This window comes from Charadrius vociferus, unplaced genomic scaffold (genome assembly GCF_000708025.1).
Source record: "Charadrius vociferus isolate BGI_N301 unplaced genomic scaffold, ASM70802v2 scaffold611, whole genome shotgun sequence".
NCBI classification, from domain to species: domain Eukaryota; kingdom Metazoa; phylum Chordata; class Aves; order Charadriiformes; family Charadriidae; genus Charadrius; species Charadrius vociferus.
The window spans coordinates 554,486-575,618 of record NW_009646844.1 but is presented as its reverse complement, the minus strand read 5'-3'; the positions used below and the strand labels follow the sequence as shown (position 1 = coordinate 575,618).

General features: G+C 44.4%; 1 protein-coding gene across 1 annotated transcript; it reads left to right on the top strand.

Moving 5' to 3' along the window:
- The first annotated feature begins 3,300 nt into the window (after window positions 1–3,300).
- LOC104294406 (proactivator polypeptide) lies at window positions 3,301–16,325 on the top strand. Its single transcript, XM_009894008.1, has 15 exons — window positions 3,301–3,317; window positions 4,114–4,267; window positions 5,313–5,387; window positions 6,100–6,225; window positions 6,397–6,591; window positions 7,494–7,637; window positions 8,188–8,244; window positions 9,379–9,387; window positions 11,025–11,138; window positions 12,124–12,219; window positions 12,425–12,614; window positions 12,798–12,949; window positions 14,554–14,634; window positions 15,218–15,325; window positions 15,924–16,325. Exons 1-15 carry the CDS (start codon window positions 3,301–3,303, stop codon window positions 15,957–15,959), a joined length of 1,554 nt encoding a protein of 517 aa, XP_009892310.1. The 3' UTR covers window positions 15,960–16,325.
- The last annotated feature ends 4,808 nt before the right edge of the window (window positions 16,326–21,133 follow it).

Sequence of the window (21,133 nt, the reverse complement as noted above, 5' to 3'; positions counted from 1 at the left end):
GGAACCAGTGAAAAGGACAAAAACCCCCTGGCCTTCACAGATAAACTTGTTTGGCGCACTAAAAATAGCAGCTTGCAAGAACTTCGGGGAAGGGGGGGGGCAGGTTTGGGTGAGCGTGACGCGTGACCGTTGAGAGCTTATCTACAGAGAAAGGAGAAATCTATTTAAAAATGGATGACCCTTAGATAAAGAAGAATATATCAAATAAAGGGATGCCAGAGATAACTAAGAAGGTAATCCCATTGGGTTTATCCCGTGAGCATTAGGAGTTGTGCGAGGTAACTGACTGCTTTGTTTTCTCTTGGGTTGCTGCTGTGCTGGGGATGTGCAATACCACATTAAGGTGTCGCTCTTACAAAAGAGGCTATTTTGAGGGGACAGGTAAGGTAACAGTTAAGACTCAAAACTCTTCATTCTGATGTGAAACAGCTCAAGGTCATAACACACTTCACTGGCATATTTGCTGTTGTTGTAACGTAAATTAATAGATGAGGAAAAATGCTGTTTCATAATTAAATAGGAGGAGAAGCTGAAGGAAAGGTAATGGGAACAGTAAAGGATTTCAGGCTATTCTTGTCTGAATCTATAAGATCTGAATTAATGCAGAGTTTTTTAGTTTCGTTTCTGTTTTTCCCAGGACATTCAGAAAGGGAAGGTGGATATTGTTGCAATGAAAGCTCATCCCTTCATATTAGACACTGAGTTATGTAATAAAAATATTTCAACATAACACTGAACAAACTAATCCAAGCTTAACTATATTTAAAGTCACTGTGGAAGATGGAAGAAAAGAAGCCATGCTTAGTGCATGTCATCTTTGCTTTGTCGCTGCTTTTGAAAACGTGCTGGCAATGTGTGGCCCTAAAAAACAAGTTTGCCTAGTCACTGTTTGACCAGGATGATCTATGCTGGAAACATCGAATGTAGAGTTGTCATCTCAGAAGGAAAGAACTTCCCCAGTTTCCTTTGTAACTAAAAGGACACCGCTGTTCCTCCAGCTTGTTTTCTGTAGATAAGTGTTTATCTTCATGGCATAGCTGATTCGGGTTTCCTGAATCTGTTGGCTTTTTTGATGAAAACGTTATGTAGGTATATTAGCATCTTGCTCTGATGTTATGCAGGAGTGAGGACTTTAATACCAGTGGGAAGGTGTTTAGGGTGCTTAATTGCGTCTTAAGACTAGTTTTCGGCGTTCACTGGCTTATGAACTGTTTGACACTCTTCTGAGATTTGTCTTTGGTCTTCTGTAGATGATTGCAGATAACATTAGTGTCCTTACTCTGAAATCCAAAGTGACTGTGTGCCCAGCGACCGTGCTTTGAGCAGAATCTGAACAAAACATGGCTGTGTACGCCTCTCCTGAGAAATTATTCTTCTCTCCTTCCAAACTGGTGAGACATGCAGGGAAACAGTGCAATCAGAGGTGTCAAGTAGTTAACATACTGTCAAAAATCGCTCTAATCTTAAGACTTTTTTTTTCCCTTCTGAACAGAATTATCTACAACCTGCACTCTGCTCACCTCAAAAGGGTCCAGACTACTGCCTTACTCTTTGTTTTTCTTCTGCCTCGCTGTCGTGACCTGGCAAAATCCTGCTGCCCTGCCAATAGCCCTTGCCGTGTCCTAGCAAGTCAGAGCATTAGTGACTGACTCTGAGCATCTGTTGGATACAGAAGCCGCGCAGCAGGGAATTTGTCACAGACGTACAGCCAAAAAAGCTGATAAGTAACCATAAATCTGAAGCATAGTATTTCTTTTGTGCTGTGCTTATAATGACCAGGTCAGAGGCTATGAGGAAGAAGGAGCAAGACTAGCTGTTAGACACTCTGCTGAAGCTGGATATGGATCTGAAAAGTCATACAGTGACAAGATCTTAAAGTAAAAAGCTAAACAAAAACTGAAAGTTCATTAAGAGCTAGATCAAACCAGTGCAAGTGATAACATGAATTCCTCAGTTTGGCTTTTAAATGGCTTCCTAGATCAAGCGTTTGAGAAACTGCCTGCAATAACAGTTGTTGCAGTTTTATACTGTAGTTTTGTAGTTTTACAGTATGTTTCAAACAGGGGAGAGGGAATAATTTTCTTTTTATTTACAGAACTAAAGGCCTAGGTTAAAAGCTATACTTGTAAATAGTTGGCAGCTCTTAATTCCATTGTTTAAAAGTCAAGGTCTTGCATGACTTCAGCCAGGCTTTGACTCAGCTTTGCAGAGCCTTCCTACCACTGTTCATTACCAGTATCTGAACGCAAAGAATAACTCTTTCCTTCAACCAAGTGTATACTTGGTTATTGTCATCCTGCCAGAGCTGACAGCTATTTGGCTGACCAGTCTGACATTGAAACTTAACTATTCTTCATGCTTCCAGATCGATAATGCTGTAGTTTAAAATAGGCCATCTGTAAATATTTTGCTAACCATACATTATTAGAAGCTTTGAAGTCTTATTCCTGTGGTCTTATAAGCAGTCCTGGTGTGCTGTCTTGCCGAAGAATAACATGCCATCTAGGCTTTTTGCTGGGAGAGAGGGTGGCAAACTTCATGCTTTTCTGTAGAAGAATAAGTATGCAGAGCACATTTTTCTTAAAATAAATGGGTCAATCCTCTGTGAAATGCAGTGTAAACAGGCTTTATAAATCAACAGCTGAGAAGGCTGCAGAATGCCACCTATAAAGCAGTGTTTATCTGGCTCTGTTTGATGTGTAGTGGCTATGTACCTAGTAGATGCACTGGTAATTCAGCTGTTAAGTTGATCCTCTAATTGCTTAGAAAGGAGATGTGAGAAATGGAAAAGTGATTGTTCGTCTGTCGTAACCTTACCAGAAGCTTTGTAGGAATCAAACTGCTTAATTCCTGCTTCGTGGTTGACACTCTGATGTGTAAACAGCATTGATGTGGAAATAATGGCTCATAAGCAACACCTATACAGCCAATAGGTTTGAATGGGCTTTTTTTTTTTCCTAAAACTTTGACTGCAGTGCCTTGTAGGCCTAGACTGTGGCAAGTTTCCTTGGAGCCTGTCTGCTGTAGGGTTTTAAGAGTTGTTTCTTCATAGGTTAGTGCAATGTAGGAGATTGACTGCTGAAGAAACTGAGCCTACTCACAGGCAGGACGGTTTTAGAAAAGTGGGAGAAGTTAGGTGTCCAGTTCAGAGAACACAGAAAAAAAAAAAAAAATTAATGCTTGGACAGTCAGCTAAAAGGGTGGTTGATTAACTTGTCCTGTTACTTACTCATAGTGCAGATCTTTTCCACTTCCTTAGGAAGACTGTCCAGAAATTGTAGTCTGTCTTTTATTTCGAAAATGCGCAACAATTCCATGTGGGGTGGGAGGTGGTGTCCAGACAAGGACTTTTATACTTTTTCTTTTTTTCCCCACAAACTTTTCTCTACACAGTTGAAGAACTGACTGAGAGGAAACAAAATCTAAATAGATTTAATGGGTTTAAAAATATTTGATGGAACATGTCTCACATTGCTTTCCATCCCTCTTTTGCTTTGACTCTTGAAACTTTCGGTTCAATGTCTGCACCTGCCTCTTAAGTGCTCCGTGTAATTTGTGCGTTGTAGCTTCTTAATCCAATTAGTTTGCTAGTTCTCACAGTTGCTGTATGAGAAAAGGGCAGTTCACCTGGGAGAAGGAATGCAGACAGCAATTACAAGCTAGATGTGACTACTTGTGCAGAGTTGAAGTGACTGCAAGGGCAGGAGGACAGGAGAATAGGGGGGTGGTAGCTTTGGAAATCAGCTGTCTGAAGTGTGGATTTCTGCAATGAGCAGTGTCTCTGTTTTGGGTCATCTGGTAGTTCTTGTGTGCTAAGCAATGTGGGGGGTTTGGTTTTGCTTTGTTTTTTTTAAAAAAAAAAAAAGGTGGATGGTGGGGCAACGGACTGCTGAGGTTCTCAGGCACTTTGGTAGAGAAATTAAACTGTTTTGATTTTTCTGGAGTTCTTTAGATGTGTAATGTGTATTTGGGACTCGTGTTTCAAGTAGAAATTGCTGGATTGAAATGTGCTTAAAAATGTTAGTAAATCTAAGTGGTTGGTTGTGGTCATACCACACAGCATTAACCTGCTTACTTTGGACCGGAAATCATTCCAACGTGCGACTGTGAAAGAACGATTCTTTCTTTGGCAGTTGTGGCAAGCCCTGTTTTGTGGCAGAAGGACTGTGTGAAGGGTCCGGAGGTGTGGTGTCAGAGCGTTCGGACAGCGTCGCAGTGCGGAGCGGTGAAACACTGCCAGCAGAATGTCTGGAACAAGCCTACTGTAGTAAGTATCAACTAGTGAGGCTTCTTCCCACCTGTAGCTTGAAATAGCTGGTTTCCATATGCTGATGAAGCATTTTTTCAAGTCTCTGATCGGAATTAAGTGCTACATCTGATTATGCCTTGGTTACTGTGCCTTAATTTGGGTGCTAGATAAAGGTTACTTTCCCCTTCTCTGCATTGCACAACTTGTCTGCTGACTTCTCCTGTGACCTGTTGCACAATCACCAAGCAATGTGGGGAATGGAGCTAGTGGATTTCAGACTTGTTCCTCTTTATTAAACCAACTCCTAATTCATAGAGCTATTAACTTGAACAATGCCAAACTGATAGGCTTATTACAAAAAAAGCTTTATGATTCTTTAGGTCTTTCTCGTAAGTTAATGTTCCGCAAAAGATGCAGCATATGCTAAATTATGAAAACTATGACCGTAAATAATGGTACAAATGTTATGTTGAGCGTGGCTTTTTGAGTTGCATTTGTACTAAACGTGAGTGCTGCTTTACTGGATGTTGCTGTAGTTTGTGGTATTGTTTCACAATTTTCTAGGGAAAAAGGCATTTCACTTACAGATGCATTCTGTCTACCTTGGCTATATCTGTGCCGATATGTATTTCAGTTTGTGGAAAAGTAGGAGAAAGGAGGAATGTCAGAGCACAACTAAAGTGAGTGAAGCTGCCTGAAAATTTCTTAGATTAGTAGGTGAACTCCTTGAAGAGTTAAGGTAAAAGAGGTTCAGGATAAGGCTTCTTGGGGCAATATGCTTTACATGTCAAGGGAGGTGGGACTAGGTGAAACGAGCAAGTGGTAGCATGTCTGCTTCTTCATACCGTGTTGATTTACTGAAAAAAATGGAGCTGGACATGCCTCACTCTTTAAAAACATAGCCTCACTCTTTAAAACGCCTCTTCTCACCCCGGCTTCAGCTAGTATTTCTTCCTTAACTTCCAACTCCAAATTAGATGCTCGTTCTTTGCATTTTTACTTGCATACTGCATTTACAGGTACTTAGTTATGTCTCATAGTCACTCTCTATTTCTCTCTCCAGAACAGTATCCCCTGTGACTTGTGTAAGGAACTTGTGACAGTGGCTGGCAAGGTTTTGAAGGATAATGGCACCGAGGTAAGCAGAGCTCCCCTTCTCCTTGCCCCAAGGTACTGTTTGATTTCATTGATTGCAAGGTGAGGGGGTGGAAGGCTAGTCTGCGTGATGTTTTCCCAACTTAAGCAGCAAATGTTGAAAGGGGCCAGAGTACATGGGATAAAGCATTTAAACAGCCTCTTATGGTTTAGAGATTAGCAAATTCTAGAGCCTCTCATGCTCTAACGTGTCCCTGATTGACTGTAGATGCTTAATAAAATTGTTCTTGTGCCAGTGGGCCATTGATCTTAAAAGGTGGGCTACTGCAGTCTCTAAAAGTGGATGATGACACCAAGTGGACTTTATTTTGGTTGTGGACAGTTCTTTCCTTTTTCTTTTGTGAACATGGGAGTACTTGATATAAACAAATCGCTGTCCCACTAGTCCATAATTTCACTTCCTTTTCTTAAATGTAAATTTTCTATGCTGGCAGGACTGTGTTGTGCAGACCTTACAAGCAGTATTTCATGTTTTTCACTTTAACAAGGTCTCATTGAAGGTCCAGGACTGGTGAAAATAGACTTACAGTGTAAAACCTCATTGTAGTTTTGCTTGCCAACTGCCTGGACCTACCTGAGTCCAAGTGGCTTTTTTTAGGCTTTGTGTCCTGCATTTTGGAAAGGGAACAAGCATTTGAGAGAGATATGTATATATATGCGCATTGATAGTCTATAGCCCACCTCTTCTTTTAAAGGATGAGATCCGCTCTTACTTGGAAAAGACATGTGAGTTTCTTCCTGACCAAGGCCTGGTCTCTGAGTGCAAAGAAATTGTGGATTCCTACCTACCAGTTATCATGGATATGATCAAAGAAGAGCTGGTAAGTAGATAACAATGTGCAACTGTTGTAATTAAAGATCATCCCCCTGTTGATGCCTAAATTTCTCTTCTACATAGGATTGTGAGTATGATCCCTTCAATCCTGTATGGATCACTTCATATAGAAGTGCCACCAGTGTAGAGCTTCATGCATGTATCTTCTCTCCCCTAGGATAAACCTGAAGTTGTATGTAGTGCCCTCTCACTGTGCCAGCCCCTTCAGAAACACCTTGCAGCAATGAAACTTCAGAAACAACTCCAGTCCAATAAGATACCAGAGCTGGATTTCTCTGAACTGGCATCCCCGTTCATGGCTAACGTGCCACTCCTCCTTTACCCTCAGGACAAACCCAAGCAGAAGTCTAAGGTAAGGGTGCAGTGGTATTGCAGTATGCAAGAGAAGTGCATGTCTTTTGCTCAGAGGCTCCTTTGTTTAAGAATTTATTGATGGTTCTTGGTAAGGTATTATTGTACTGGGCACAGATTAAGCTGATGTGCTTCACCTGGGTGACTGTCTTCTCCTGAATTTTGTGCTGCTGCATGCAGGCAGCTACCTTTTTCCTTAACCTGTGGGTTTAAAGCTAAGCAAGATGATAGCCGCAGCCCCTGTGGACCACGTGTATTATCTTGGATTAACAAATGCAGCCTATGAAGTCTTGTCCTGGGCTGTTCCCATCTAGCACTGTAGTCGTCAAGCAGGTCTTACTGGAAACAATTTCTTCTGAGAGCAAGCTTGGCACCAGGGTTCAAAGGAGGAAGAATTCTCTCACATCCCGAGTTGTCTGCTAGCTGTGCCCTCCAGGGGGGAAGCATTCGTCACTGGATCAGAAAAGAACAAATAGTTGACAAAGGGGAGTATGAACGTGTGAGTAGAGGCTGAATCTTGATAGCAAGCCTAGATATAGGAGTTAAACAGTTGGGTGGGTGGAGAACAAGCTGCTGTGGGTGGAGCAGGTAAGATCTGTGCCAAATTTAGATACCTTCCCACTGTGGTCTGTAACAAACCCAAGAGATTTTGCAGATTGGGTATCTTAACAGTTATCTCGGGTTTCAGAGCCAAGTAGGTACCTAATCTCCATCTAGTGGCTGCTGCGCATATCAGCAGTAGCCTGTGTATTGGAATTAGTTCAGGCTTTCGAGTATTCTGTAGTACTTATTGAGGTTTGAATATAGTTTACAAGAGCTTTTAAAACTTGGTACTAACGGAAGCTTCTAAAACGTGCTGTGTGGAGATATATCAACTTAAGTTTCCTTTCACTTTTTGCCCAGGGAAGTGGGGATGTATGCCAAGATTGCATTCAGCTGGTTACTGATGTTCAGGAAGCTGTGAGGACGAATTCATCTTTTGTAAAGTCTTTGGTTGCTCACGCCAAGGAAGAATGCGACCGTTTGGGACCTGGAATGTCTGATATGGTAAGCCATCCTTTTTTGTTTAAAAATCTGTTCCTGTATGTAAACATAAAATAGTTTGTTCAGTGCCTTAATCCTCTCAATGTAATCTCTAGTTAATAAAACAAAGGAGAGTGTAACATGTTGGGATATGGTACACAGTGTAACAGTAATGACACTGAAATGATAAACTTTCTGGTCAAGAAAGTTGGGTGATGGTGGTGTGTATGGGACTGGGGAGGAGGAAAAAGACTCAAGATTGCTGCTAGCCCTTAAAGGCTTTTTTCATAAACATGATCAGTCAGGGGAACGTGGTGCTATGCCCCATAATGAGGGGGAGTGCTTTTGCTCTGAGCGGAAGGGAAAAGGGGACTCATCAGATTAGCAGCTGTGTGTGCAATGATTGTGTAACCTGAAATTCCATCTTATATTTGGGACAAGCTCTGAAAGGCAACAGAATAGTTACTAAGTAGAGCAGGTAAATTAATACCTTGATGTATTAAAAAATTCTAGATTAACTCTACAGCTTAAGTGGTTTGATATTTACAAAACTTTCTTTTCCCACTTCCTGCAGTGCAAGAACTATATCTCTGAATATTCTGACTTGGCTATCCAAATGATGATGCACATGGTAAGATCAGTAGAATATAATATTTGCTCTCAGTTATTTTTTTTCTGCTTTGTGTAGGTAACTTATTTGGAAACATGAAACTCTTACTGCAGTAAAAGTCTGGGGAGAGCCCTGGGGAGTCTTGGTGTTAACACTTTGAACTTAGTGTTATTATTTGGGTAGTAACTTCAATCTCAGAATGCTTTCTTTAGCACTTTCCTTTTTCACAACCACTTCAGCAGTGCAAAAGGCACTCTGGTCCTCTGAAACACAGAAGGTGCATTACGTATAGTTTTTTATCTCAGTCCTGCACTTATACCACTTCCCCTCTCCCCACCAAATACTATGTTAAGCATATTAAAGTTGGTCTTTGACACAGTATTGCAAATTGGTTCAAGTTTTAGAGACAATGTGTCTATTTGAAGGGAGACTAAGCATCCTTCTTCTGGAATTGCTATCTCAAGACTCCTGCTCTCTGGGCTCTTGATAGGAGCCATGGAAAGCGATTGGTTCTGCACCAGCTCGAGTCTTCTGCAGCAACATACAATATATTTTATGTCTGACCACCTCCATAGCACCTCTTTATCCAGAGTTTTCAAAACCTTTAAAAAAAAAAAAGGGTAAGCCTTTCCTTAGAGAATGCAGATGCCACAAGCAATAACAAATTATAGGTTATTACAAATTTATGAATAGATTATGAGCCTAACTTGAACCTGAATTTGGCAATACAGCGGCCTTTTTTGTTTTCTAGTTGCTAAAGGTTACTGTCATACTGCGTCTTAAGCATTTGGTGAGGGGGGTGGGGGAGCAAATCTTTGTTCCAACAACAGTTAGTTTCTCATTTTAAGCATTGCAATGCAGTGTGTTGTGAATACCTGAAATTAGAATATGACCACACCTTGTATCCGGCCAAGCGTTGTTCAGACTCCTCGGAGGTAGTCTTGCCCCGGATGTCTTAACTTCAAATGAATAATGCTGATTAGCACTGTGCAATTAAATGTGAATTGCTATAGCAATGCTAAGGATCTTTGGGATGGGGACCGTCATCTTCATGGAAAGACTATATGCAGCTCCAAGTGCTTGATGTTTTTTTCTCTTAACTGTTATCTTTAATTTCTCCTTCCTTCCTCTGTCTCCAATCTCCCCTGTCAACAGAAGGATCAGGTAGGTGAGCGACTTGCCTGTGGTGATAGCCTGCTTGTAGTTCACTTCTTGCTCTATTAGCTGTGTACATGGTGTGATTGTACTCAGTGCTGACAGATACAAGGGATATTTATGTGATTAAAACAGAGAAAGAATATAGACTTCCTCAAGTGGATCGGTCCTACTTCCAGCTCTGGATACCAGTTTGTACTACTAAGATTTCAGCTTGATTATGCTTCTGCCAGTAGAGAGAAAATATGCTCGCTTTCATACAAGAAGGCTTGGATGTGGAAAAAGCATACCGGTCGCTCCTGCCAGCTTCTGGTTTAAAGTCTGGGCTCAAAAGGGCTTGAGTGAAACTGTCCCCAAGTGTTTTCTTTCTTAACCTTTCAATCTAGGGCAATGGTATAGATGTTTGGAGTATATGGACTGAAGATGCGGGAGGCCTTTAGGCTCCTGCCTCCTAGAGCTATTTGGGCTTTTCATTTAACCAGTCCGGGGAGACCTTGTGTCTGTCATCTCTCTGTGAGAGAACATGTGTGTATGTGGGTGTTGCTGTAACATTAATATCTGGAAATGCTTCTTACAATGCATGAACCAAAGGGCTTGACTTAAAGGTAACTGCCTGGAGTAGTCTGAAGCAGCACTGTATTGTTGAGATACTGCTCTTGCCTGTGCATGAGGTTGTGGCATGATGTATTAACTGTTGCATAAGCCTCTGCTGTAAGAAGCTTGATGCCCTGGTGACAGGATGGGGGATGATCTAATTACCCATAGGACCAAAGGTGACTTTTTTAGCTTAAGTAGACTTTAGGAGGGGAAATTCAAGTTTCGTCTATTACTCTGTACAGACTTTCTCACTTTGCGTGGGTTTAATGTGGCCTCCTTAGAGCAGCTTGCCTCATGTCCGACATTTATTTTTGTATTTAGTAATATACGTTTCTAAAACCTTTGAGAAAGACTTGGAAGGCCTTTGAGAAAGACTGGGAAGGCCTTTTGAAAGGCTTTGTTTCTGTTTGCTGTTTTCCCTCTTACTGTGAAAAGAACACTTGAAATAGAGTTACTGCAGATACTTGTCAAAAGTGTTAGGCTTAGGTTTTAACATGGGTAACTTTTGTTTCTTATAGGCTGTGTTCAGTAATGCGGGAATTTGTTTCTGTTTGCAGAATGTGATGTTACTGGATGCTTTAAAGAAGGTAGTTTGTGTATGAGGAGTCCTTCTAGGCATTTCTTACAGCTTTTGGGTGAACTCTGAAGTCAGGATAATTGGCCTCTTCCATGATTACTTAAAGCTTTCAGGGAAGCAGCTTTGTGGATGCAGGTCTAACGTGATGCTGGTGGCCTGTTTTGGTGTTGGTAGCTCTTAAGTCAACTCCTTTGAAGGGCTTGCATAGTATTTTAGCTCATGGTAAATGGGGTTTTTAAATGGATGCGGCCTAACCTCTTCCTCTTTGAAAGGAACTGCTAAATTTCATCTGGTAGTTGTCCTGCCTATAACCATATCAAATGCTTTGGCAATACGTGAAGTAGAAGTAGTCATGAAACTTCTGGTTGTGTTGGAGCCTTTTAAAACTTTGTTCTTTGTGCCCGCTCACAGGCTCCATAGAAAGGGCAGAGTCTTCTAGACTTCTAAAAATTGCTTATACGTCTCTTTCCAGCAACCAAAGGACATTTGTGCCATGGTTGGGTTCTGTCCTTCTGTGAAGTCTGTTCCCTTTCAGACTCTGGTGCCAGCTCAAGTGGTTCATGAAGTGAAAATGGAAACAGTGGAGGTAAGACAGACTTTTTGTACTCAACAGCTTTGCCTTCCTTTTTGATTTAATGTAATGAACTCAGTGAAACAGAAAAATATGAGCTTTTCTGTATAGAATAATCGAAGTCTCCCTGCACATAAATTCCTGGCCTGCTCTTGTTTCTGATGTTGATCTGTGAAGTAGGAGAGCTGACTGATTGGTTAGAATAGCAGAGCCTGTGCTAAACCAAAGCTGTAAGGTAGTACTTCAGGATTGAAATGGGAACTCTTGTTCCAGCAGGAGAGCGTAGCAGCCATTCTAAATGACACCTCAAATGTTCGAGGGCAAATTGCTGCATTTGAGTTTTGCTCTACATCTGGAGTTAGGCTTTGATCCCTTTTTAAAATGGGACAGCACTTTGCACGTGCGAATGAGTGATCAGATTCAGAATGCTGAAGCTCTGAGTTCAGAGGATAACCTTCCTTAGCTTCCCGTGGCCTTTACGTAAGACATGGGCTGAGGTCTTTTTTGAAAAGGAAAGTCTCTTTTGAGGACAGTTAACTTCTGATTAACAGGCTCCAAACAATTTCCCTCGAGTCCCTCAATTTCTAGGTTTCTTTTGCAGGCAGGAGGGTGCTCTCAATTCTAGTAAATTAGTTATTTCGTCCTCAATTAGTGTATTTTAAAAAATACTTCATACTTCTCTTGACTCCAGTCACCATGGGGCTGCTTATTTCTCCGTGTCTACTAGATTCAACTCCCCTCCTTATACAACCTGGGGACTGTAGTGTTAATTAGGCATACAAAATGGCTATTCAAAAAGGCCTTTTACTGAGACCTTTGAGGTTGGTTCTGGGGTTCTGTGTGACCTTTTGAATTCAGCTCAAACTGGCCAGCTGGGCCAATGAATTAGTGTGCTGCAGCTGAATGTGAATGCTGTTAAGACTGATCTTTTACAACTTGTCCCTGTCAAATGTGGTCAGGTGCTGATTTATTGTTTTGTATGTTTCTTCTGTGTACTCAGAAAGCCTCAGTTCAAGAGAAGACTTTTTCTTTGTGTGAAATATGTGAGACCATGGTGAAAGAAGTGACTGGCCTCTTGGAAAGCAACAAGACAGAGGTGTGTAAGTGGTGGAAATGGTACTTCTTCTTAGGCTTTGGCTAAAATGGGGCTGTATTAGAGGGGGAAGGAAAGTTAATTTTATTGCCTGTTTTTGTGAGAGCAAGATTTCCATCCTGGGTGAGATGGAGTAAGAAAACATGTGCTTATGAATTGAGTCAGATTTCTATTCCTTATTTGCCATGCATCCTTCATTGTGCTTCAGGAGGAGATTGTGCACGAAATGGAGGTGGTCTGCTACCTGTTCCCGGGAAGTGTCAAAGACCAGTGTAAGGACTTCATAGATGTCTATGGCCAGGCTTTGATCGACATGCTCTTGGAGGCGACAAATCCTGAAGCTGTGTGCGTTATGCTGAAATGCTGTGCAGCCAACAAGCCTCCACAGCAGCAGCCAGGTTGGTAATGAGGAGTTGGTGGTGTTGCAAAATGAGCTAGTTCCCCTATAATTATCTCTATTTTGAGGGCACGTGCTTTAGTACTTTGCTGCCTCCTTTCTTCTGTTTGGGGGAACTACTTAAGCACTGATGTTTTGATTTGTTTTGGATTGTTTTTTGGTTTTTTTTTTTTTTCCTTCTCAGTTGTAGTGAAACCTGCAAGTGGCTTCTGTGATATCTGCAAGATGGTGGTAGCTTATGCAGACAAAGAACTAGAGAAGAATGCCACGACAGCTGAAATTGAGGCTTTACTGGAAAAAGTCTGCCACTTCCTGCCAGAGTCTGTCAGTGATCAGGTAAAGCGCTTGTGCGGAAGGCAGGCTAAAAAACAATGGTCTTGGTGGTGGTTGGGAACTGTCCTTGTTGATCTGTTGGGTTTACATAGGTCCTACAGTGACTATTGTGCTTACCTCATTTTTCGAAGTGTTTTGCCTGATATTTTGTCTACATGCTAATTTTAGGTGCGTCTCTCAAGTGTCTCTACTTCTGCTATAAATGTCCAGGTACTCATAGTAGAGGTCTCTGTGTTTGGCCAACTGCCTCGGTCTCTGGCTGGAGACAAACTGTCCACAGATGCAGCTGGGACCGGCTTGTGTTCGGCAACCTGATCCTTCCTAGGTTTTTCCCTTTGCTAGTTAGCATCAAAGCGTAGCAGCTTCTTGTGTGCAGTAGAGCAAAAAAGAGGGAGCAGGCTTGACCTGAGGCAGTGAAGCGACGGCACAGGCCTTGCCGCGTGGCAGCCTGCCTTCCAGTCAGAACAAGGCAGATGGGGACGAACGGAAGGTCGAAACATCTTGCAGAGTATTTGGAAGAAGTAGAGAGCAGCATCTCTTGGTGGTTTTTATAAGAGTAGGCAGCCTTCCTCTGCTGGAGGCTGGAAGGAGTTTGGGGGATTAGGTTTTCCCACTCCCCATCCTTGGGGGTTGGCAGTCCTTTTGAAGAGGTGGAGACTTTTAAGGGCCCGGGTTGACTGGCTGGATTGTTGCACTAATTTGCAGTCAGTAAAGGTTTGCCTGGAAATCCTTTGAGAGCAGTGGGTGGGAACAGATGAAGGTTGGTGGTTGTTTTTCTTTTTCCCTCAACACTGATCCTGTTCAGGGGATTAACAAAGTAATTGGAAGTATGCTGGCATAATTCCAGTGAGACAGCAGAAAGCAACACCTGTTAGGCTACTGCTATCAAGATTTACCTGGAAATCTTATTAGGTGGCTGCTGAGTGTCAGCAAGTGGCAACTGCTTATAAGTTTACTAGGCGTACTAGGCTTAAAGCAGCTATGAAACAGCTATTCCTGCTACCTGCTGTGAGGCTGTTTAATAGCTGTGGTTTGCTTATTAATCGGTGCCGTTAGTCTCTGCTGAGAATGCCAGTATCTTTCTGTGCTTTGGAGATGGCCTCTCCACTAGAGGGCTGACTGTTGTTGATGGAAAGCCTTCGTTCTGCTGTTGCTGCCACCTGGTCTGAAGTGAATAGTAATTACTTAGGCTAAAAGTGCTTAAGAGTCATTACGGCATTGCTGCGGTCCTGTTCAGGATGTTTGTCTCCAGCTTGTTCGGTGTGCTTTCTTCTTGAGACAGCAGTGTTCTCCACGATTAGAGACTGAGCTTTGCAAATCAAAGCTTGTCCTTCTTCGTTCTTTTCCCAAGTCTGTCCTGCTTCGTTCTTTTCCTTGTGACCCCTGTCTCGTCATAACCTATCTGCAGGCAGGTATGAGCTAGCAAAAAAAAGTCTTGTAGTTGTGTGATTAGTGCGATGCTGTGTCCTTTTCGATCTGCAGAGCTCAACCCTCTGGTTTATCAGTTTGGAGTGTTTTATTGGGGTGTTTGGAGTAGTGTACAGGCCTGTATCTTCCTCTTCTTTCTAAGGCTTTAACAGGAGAATCTCTCAACCTGTTTGTTACAGTGTGTTCAGTTTGTGGAACAGTATGAACCTGTGGTTGTGCAACTCTTGGCAGAGATGATGGATCCCACTTTTGTTTGCACTGTGAGTATTGCGTTTAGTTCTATTGAGTACGAGCTCCGATACGGTCCTGCCTACTCTTCTGCATGCCTTTCAGTGCCTAGCATGCAGAAACTCTACTGGAATAAAAATCAGCACACTGAATGCTTGAGACAAATGTGGTTGTGCAAGGCCTCGGGCTTACTGAATGGGCAGCTGTCTGACTGCCAGCCTTGTGCAAGGAAGGGTAGAAGTAAAGAGCTGCCAGTGGTTGTCCACTGTTGAGGTTCAGTGACAAGGTGTAGTGTGCCCTGAATGTGATGTGATGAAATTAAATGACCTTTCTTGAGGAAGGCCCCTTTGTAGAAGCTCTGTTTCTTGAAACTTAATATGAAGAAGCAGCTGCGGTAACGTGATTCTTCCTTGTGGCAGATTACTGCTTCATGTCTACTCATTCAGCTGCAGGTGTGACTCCAGTTGTCAGTTGGGCAAGGTACTGTGGGAGCTCTTGAAGCTACCCGAGTGTTGCTTCCACACTTGGTCAGGTGGAAGCTCAGATGTAAGGCTGGAGTCGAGGTCTCTTGGTGCAAATAGAAAGGTGCTGACTCTGCTGCTCTTCTTTTCACAGAAACTTGGAGTCTGTGGATCAGCTAAACAGCCTCTGCTGGGGGATGATGCTTGTGTCTGGGGTCCAGGCTACTGGTGTAAGAACATGGAGACTGCTGCTCAGTGCAATGTACGTAAAGCCAGGAGTCTGCCTCGAATTTCCTGTTGGTCTTTGATAGCTCCTTATAAACTACCTGTCCAGCCTGTATACCACACTTTCAGGTGGATGAATTCCAGCTCCAGGAAGCAAAAGGGTACTAGCTAGAGGTAGTTGAGTGTCATTAGAGGGTCTTCCGTAGCCCTTAGCTTTCTTAAAGCAGACTGTTTCCTCTCCCCTTTGTTCCGATCCCCCACTCCTCCGCTAGCATTTCAGAATCTATAGTAAGGTACAATGTGAGCTTTATATTTAGTCTGTGTTCCTGCAGCCAACAGACCGTGTCATGACCTCTCATCAGGCTCTAAAAATTGGCTTCCAGTATTGCTGTGGGCTGATGTGTTTCTTTGCCAGGCCTTAATGGCTGAGGGTCATCAGCATTCTTTCCTGAAGCTTCTGGGTGGGGATGAGGCTATTATTTATTCTTGTCCTCTCTGGAATCACTTACTTGAAGAAAAACAGTTTTGCTCCCAAGATCTTGGCTCAGAATAAGACATTAAATTGTATGTGTAGATACACACTTGTTTGCAAACAGGCTTTTTTCCACTAACACACGCTCTTTCTTTCCCTTTAGGCTGTTGATCACTGCAAACGTCATGTGTGGAACTAGAAGAAGAATTTCCAGCTCATACTCCTAAACATAGTCAGTGTGAAATGTGGGCTGAGGTTGGCGGAGAGCTGTATCTCAAATGTCCCTCCTCTCTGCCTCGTTAACAATTTGACCTTCAAGTTCCTTTATTGTAACTCTTCTGTAGCAGTGCTGCTGTTGAAGGATCAGATCTTCATTGTTGACTTAACAAAGATATTTCTGATTGTACAGTTTAACTCATACTCCTAAACATAGTCAGTGTGTTGTAGATTTTTTTTTTTAATTGGTAGGCTGAAGTGTTTTTTAGGTTCTGGGAAGAATGACTGAGAAGGTGAAACGAGACAAGATGATTATCTTTTAATTTAAAAAAAATACCCAACAAGATAGTGACTAAACTTTCAAATGTCTTTTTAGTCAGCATTGGGAAGATTACACGCTTTGCATTTTTAACATCTGGCTGGAATATTAATTTTCTGTGTAACCGTAGGGGAACTAAGGGATAATGTTGAATCTGGGAATCCCTTTGGCTGGAATTTTCAAAGCTCTACAGATGCAGAGGAGGGGACTTTGTGTGCCCAGCTAACTTTCAAAGTAACCGGTACCTAAAAAAAGATGCATTTGAGTGACTGTGCTTTACCATTTGAGTGACCACACTTACGGCTTGTGTTATCATAGCTAACGAAACTCTCCCTCGACCTTTGATCATGTCCTTTTTTATTTTCTTGGACTACTCGGTCTGAGCATGGGTGTTCTACTGTCAAGCCCTGTAACACTGGGATTTCAGTCTTTTGAAGCATGCTGACGTACTTAAGGAATGGCTCCCCCCTTTTTTTTTTTTTTTTTCCCTTCTTATCCTAGTTGCTCAATTCTGCTTAGTCTTGCAGCTTCCTACATGCAGCCAGCCGGGTGCCAAGGAGGTGGAGCGAGCTGGGTCGGTAGAAGATGGAGGGGATGAAGTCAGCAGGGGCTGTGCATATGTCAAAGTGAGTTCAGCGTAGAGGCACAGCGCATGGACAAATGATTTTTAGCGTAAACTGCCTGTTTGTTCCTTGATTTGTTTTTTCTCTCACAGCGTATTTCAGTCATCTAAAGCTTCAGAGGGTGCTATGAGGCTCACAGGCAGTTTCCTTTGCTGCCACCCATTGTCACTGACACTCACCCTTCTGAGGAGTTTGAAGCATAATTTTATTTTTCCCCAGAGTTCCCATTTCTGTTGGGAAATGCGTCCAAATAGCAATCGGAGAATGCAGATAAGAGCACGGTAGTAGGTATTTGGCAGCTCTGCTGGCATATCTGACCTGCCTTTCACGCCTCTGCAGCATCCCACTGAAATGGCCTGAACTTCTGAACAAAAAAGCCTTTCATGGCAGGCTGCTACCCTAGAAATGAGTCGGGTCCTCAAGGTGTGGGGGCCTCAAGAACGACAATCATGTTTATGTTGCTTGAGGCGGACCTTGCATCCCCTGCCAGCGTTTAGTGTGTAGTCGTGATCAAGTTAACCCCCAAAACAAGAGGCACCAAAGTAGCTCTGAGGAGACCTTTGGGAAGGAGGAGCTGGGCAGAGGTGGAGCTTTGAAAATTCCAGTGCTGTTCAGAAAGGTGCCAGCAACTGCTGCTGTTCCTGTGGTGTCTTGGGTGAGGTGGGAGCTCCGGTAACAACGCTTTAGCAGCAAGCAGAATGATTTTCATGCAGTTTAATGGAAAACCACTCGACTGCAGGGTTTTTTTGTTGCTACGTGTACATACTAAATGTCTGGGCAGTGTTGACGGGTAGCATTTGTACAGGACGCTGAAGCACTCGTGGCTTTAAAAAAAGAAAATTATTTTCCCCTAAAGATGTAAAATACCTGCAGCTTTCTGTCTTGGCAGGCTTGTGCAGTGGTTCCGATGGTGTATCCCAGTTGGGGTAGATATGCCAGATAGGACATGGGCTCTCTTGAGCGTCGCTGCCCTGAAGGTACGGGTTGTGTTACACCACGGCATGTAGCATGGTATTTGGTCTTTTAAACTGGATGGTGTTCTCTTAATGTGAATTTTTTGGGGGGGTGGGTAGGTGGGGATGGATTCACACTTGCTCTTACAGGTTGGCAAGGTTTTAATTTCCTTGGGTTTTTAGTAGTGGAGGATTCATGCTAGCGACCCGTCGGGCGAGGTGGACTGGGGGAGTCTTTAGTTTTCTCCCTTCCTGTGGACCGTGGCACCTGACCCGCTTGAGTTATGCTGGGGGGACACGTGCAGTTGCTTTCTAAAGAACATTGTCTTGATTTTTTTGCACAAAAGCTTCCTTAATGAACAATAAAAACTTCTGTAAGCCCGTGTTTGTGCGTTTCATTTCCTTGCTGTGTGCTAGTTGCCGAAGGATCTCGTTAGCTTCCCCTTCGCTGCAGAGCCGGGAGAAGGCACGTCCCAAAATGTCACCGGGAATCTGGGGCTGGATGCTTGAGCTGCCTCGGCCTCGCAAGATGCGTGTCCCGTCAAGCCTTGGCGTTCTGTTGAGCGGGGTTGCAAGTTAAAGAGGCTTGCCAGGGATTGCCACCGCCGCTCTCTTCCCCGGAGGAACGCAATGCCTGATGTGAGGCAACAGCCCCGTGTCGCAATGCCTCCGCCTTGCGCAGGCTGGAGGGAGTTCTTGCTGAAGCTGCTTGATAGCAGGCTGCAGTGCTGACTTGCATTTCGTGGGGCTTTCTGCCCTGTTTTGAGTGACACAGGATTAATTTCTCTTTCGGTAATTTCACTTTTGGGGAAGGTCTCTTCTAACGCTTGGGGAAAACTGCACTTTTAGACTCCGGTGTCTGAATTTCTGAAAAATACTTAACCTCATACCCAGCTATGGTATGTGGGTTTCAAGGTCTCGGTGTTTTTGTGTTAGCCAGGTGCGGGCATGAGGAGTATTGAAGCCCGGGCGCTTGACCCAAGCTGGCCAACAGGGTTACTTCATACCATACATCTGGTAAAAACTAGAAAGTTTGCTGATGAGTTTTCTATGATGGCTGTGATCTTGAGAACTTCTTCCCCTGGCGCCGGACCCCCGAACCCTTTCCTTCCTCCTGATGCCACAGTGTCCCACATTTGCCATCCTCTGCTGGGAGTGCACAGCTGCTGCTGATAGAATGGGCCGAGTATAATCCTGCTGTGCCTTATACTGGTATCGGGATCAATATCTATTCTTCAGTATTATTAATGTTAGTTATTTAGTCTTACTGTAATAAATCTGTTTATATGTCAACCCACAGGTTTCCTTGTTTTTTCCCCGATGCCCCTTCCTGGGTGGGGAGGGGTCATAGGGTGAGAGAATAATTGAAGGACAAAATATTGGTGTGGGTTCTTCAAACCAATAACGCTTTCCTTTTGCCTTCATTCCTTGCCTTATTTTGAATAAAACACTTTGAGCAAACTACTTGGCTGTCTCTAAATACACCAGTAATTCAATTAATTTTTTTTGGTAAGGGATGATGCTCTATTCAGTGAAGAGCGCAGAAAATCGCTGTATCATGTGACACTAGGATAGTTTTTTTTTTTCCCCACCTCTTTGCAGCCAGGAGTGGCGAGGTTAGCGTTGAGCAGCAGGTTCTGGGCTGGTTTTGACTTCCCGGGAATACCTGCCTGGTTCTGGTTCCCTCCCTCCGCTGTGCGGGCTGGGGATGATTTTATAATCAAGGCGTAAAGGAGAGGGGTGTGGTAATTGCCCTGCGTAGGTGTTGGGTTCTCACTGCTTCTCCCAACCCATCCAAGATTCCTCAGTCTGGGAGCAGCACGGGAGAGGAACCAGCCACTGAGGACTATCTTAGGAACGGCATGGAGAGCAAATGGAGTGGCTGGGTGCTCATCCTTTCTCTGTGCCTGGGTTCCTACCAAGGTAAGGCCAGGCCTGGGGGTAGGACTCGAGGAGTAGCCCTCAAAAACCCCTCCGGACCCCAAAACTATTCCCAGCTATAGCGTTTTAAGCTCCATAGGGTGTTTCCTCATCCCTCCGTGGTGTCGAGAGTTAGCCCAGGGGGAAGCCGGGGCAGGTGGCACCACCGCCTGCTTTACCTCTTGCCCGCCTGCTCGTGAGCGTTGCGACTTCTGCCCTTAAAGATGGTCTTGGGGCATAAAAGCCATTTGTGCTCCCTCCCTCGCGTGGGGCCGGTGTTTCGCTGGGGCACGGAAAGAGGGAGCCCAGTTGATGGGGCGTCTCCCCAGCAATGGGGGGAGAGGCACTGGGACTTGGCTGCGTACGTGCTGTCTGGGACGGGGCGGGGGGAACTGCTTTATTGTCCTTGCACAACGTCGTGACCGCGGTGCCACCCCGACGCTGCCCCTTTCCTTAGGGACCTCCTAAGAGGTGCAGGAAACCTCTTCCCCCGTGGTTTGCCGAGCTCTGGGGCAGGGTGGTGGGAGTGCAAGCGCTGCAACCCCGAGCGCCTTTGAAGACCTCTCGTCACCGGGGCTTTGGGTGGCTGTGAGCAAATCCTTCCTGCGGACGAGCTTATGCTGCTGTCCCCTGGGCATCCCCCCCGCCCCGATAAGGGTGAGAGCGCCATACCTGCATCATTCCCAGCAAACAAGTTGGGAAGAGCCCGTTTCCCACCCCTGGTCCTTGCTGGAGGGGAAAATCACTTATTCCAGGGGAAATTTCCCTGGGGAAGCCACGGATCCCTGCTGTTGTAGAGAAAAAAAAACCCAAACAACTCCAAACACCACCCTTTTGGAGGGAAGAACCCATTTTACGCCTTAATTACTCCAGGCTCGTCCCATGGGGCTCCTCCGACGTGACCTGCCCGGGTGCCGGCTTTGCGGTGGAGGAGTCGTGCCTGCGCACGCGTGACCTGGCGGTGCTGGTGGTGGGGAGGATGACATGCCGAGGTGCTCCAGCCAGCAACAGGCTGAGCAGGAAAGTTCACCCACGCTCGGCACGTCCGTCCTTCGGGTGATGCCTGCCCTGGAAAGCCGGTGGCTTGCTCTTGTGGCGGTGACTCATCTGCGCGGCACAGTGGGGCCGCAGGACCACTTGTGAGCCTTGGAGAGAAGGATTTTGACGCTGGGAAAAGCATATTTATGGTGTTGTGGGGTTGGAGGTGTTTTTTTTTTTGTTTTTTTTTTTGTTTTTTTTTTGTGCTGGAACAGGGGCGTGCACCCAGCCGGGAACTGGGGCGCCGGGGCCCACGCCGCCACCCCCGGGGTTTACGTCACAACCTGCTCGCCAGGCTCTGACG

Excerpts from the sequence above, each read along its gene's own strand:
- LOC104294406 (XM_009894008.1), top strand. Across the intron at positions 4,268-5,312 it reads TCTGGAACAAGCCTACTGTA|AACAGTATCCCCTGTGACTT; the intron begins GTAAGTATCAAC and ends TTCTCTCTCCAG. Across the intron at positions 7,638-8,187 it reads GACCTGGAATGTCTGATATG|TGCAAGAACTATATCTCTGA; the intron begins GTAAGCCATCCT and ends CACTTCCTGCAG.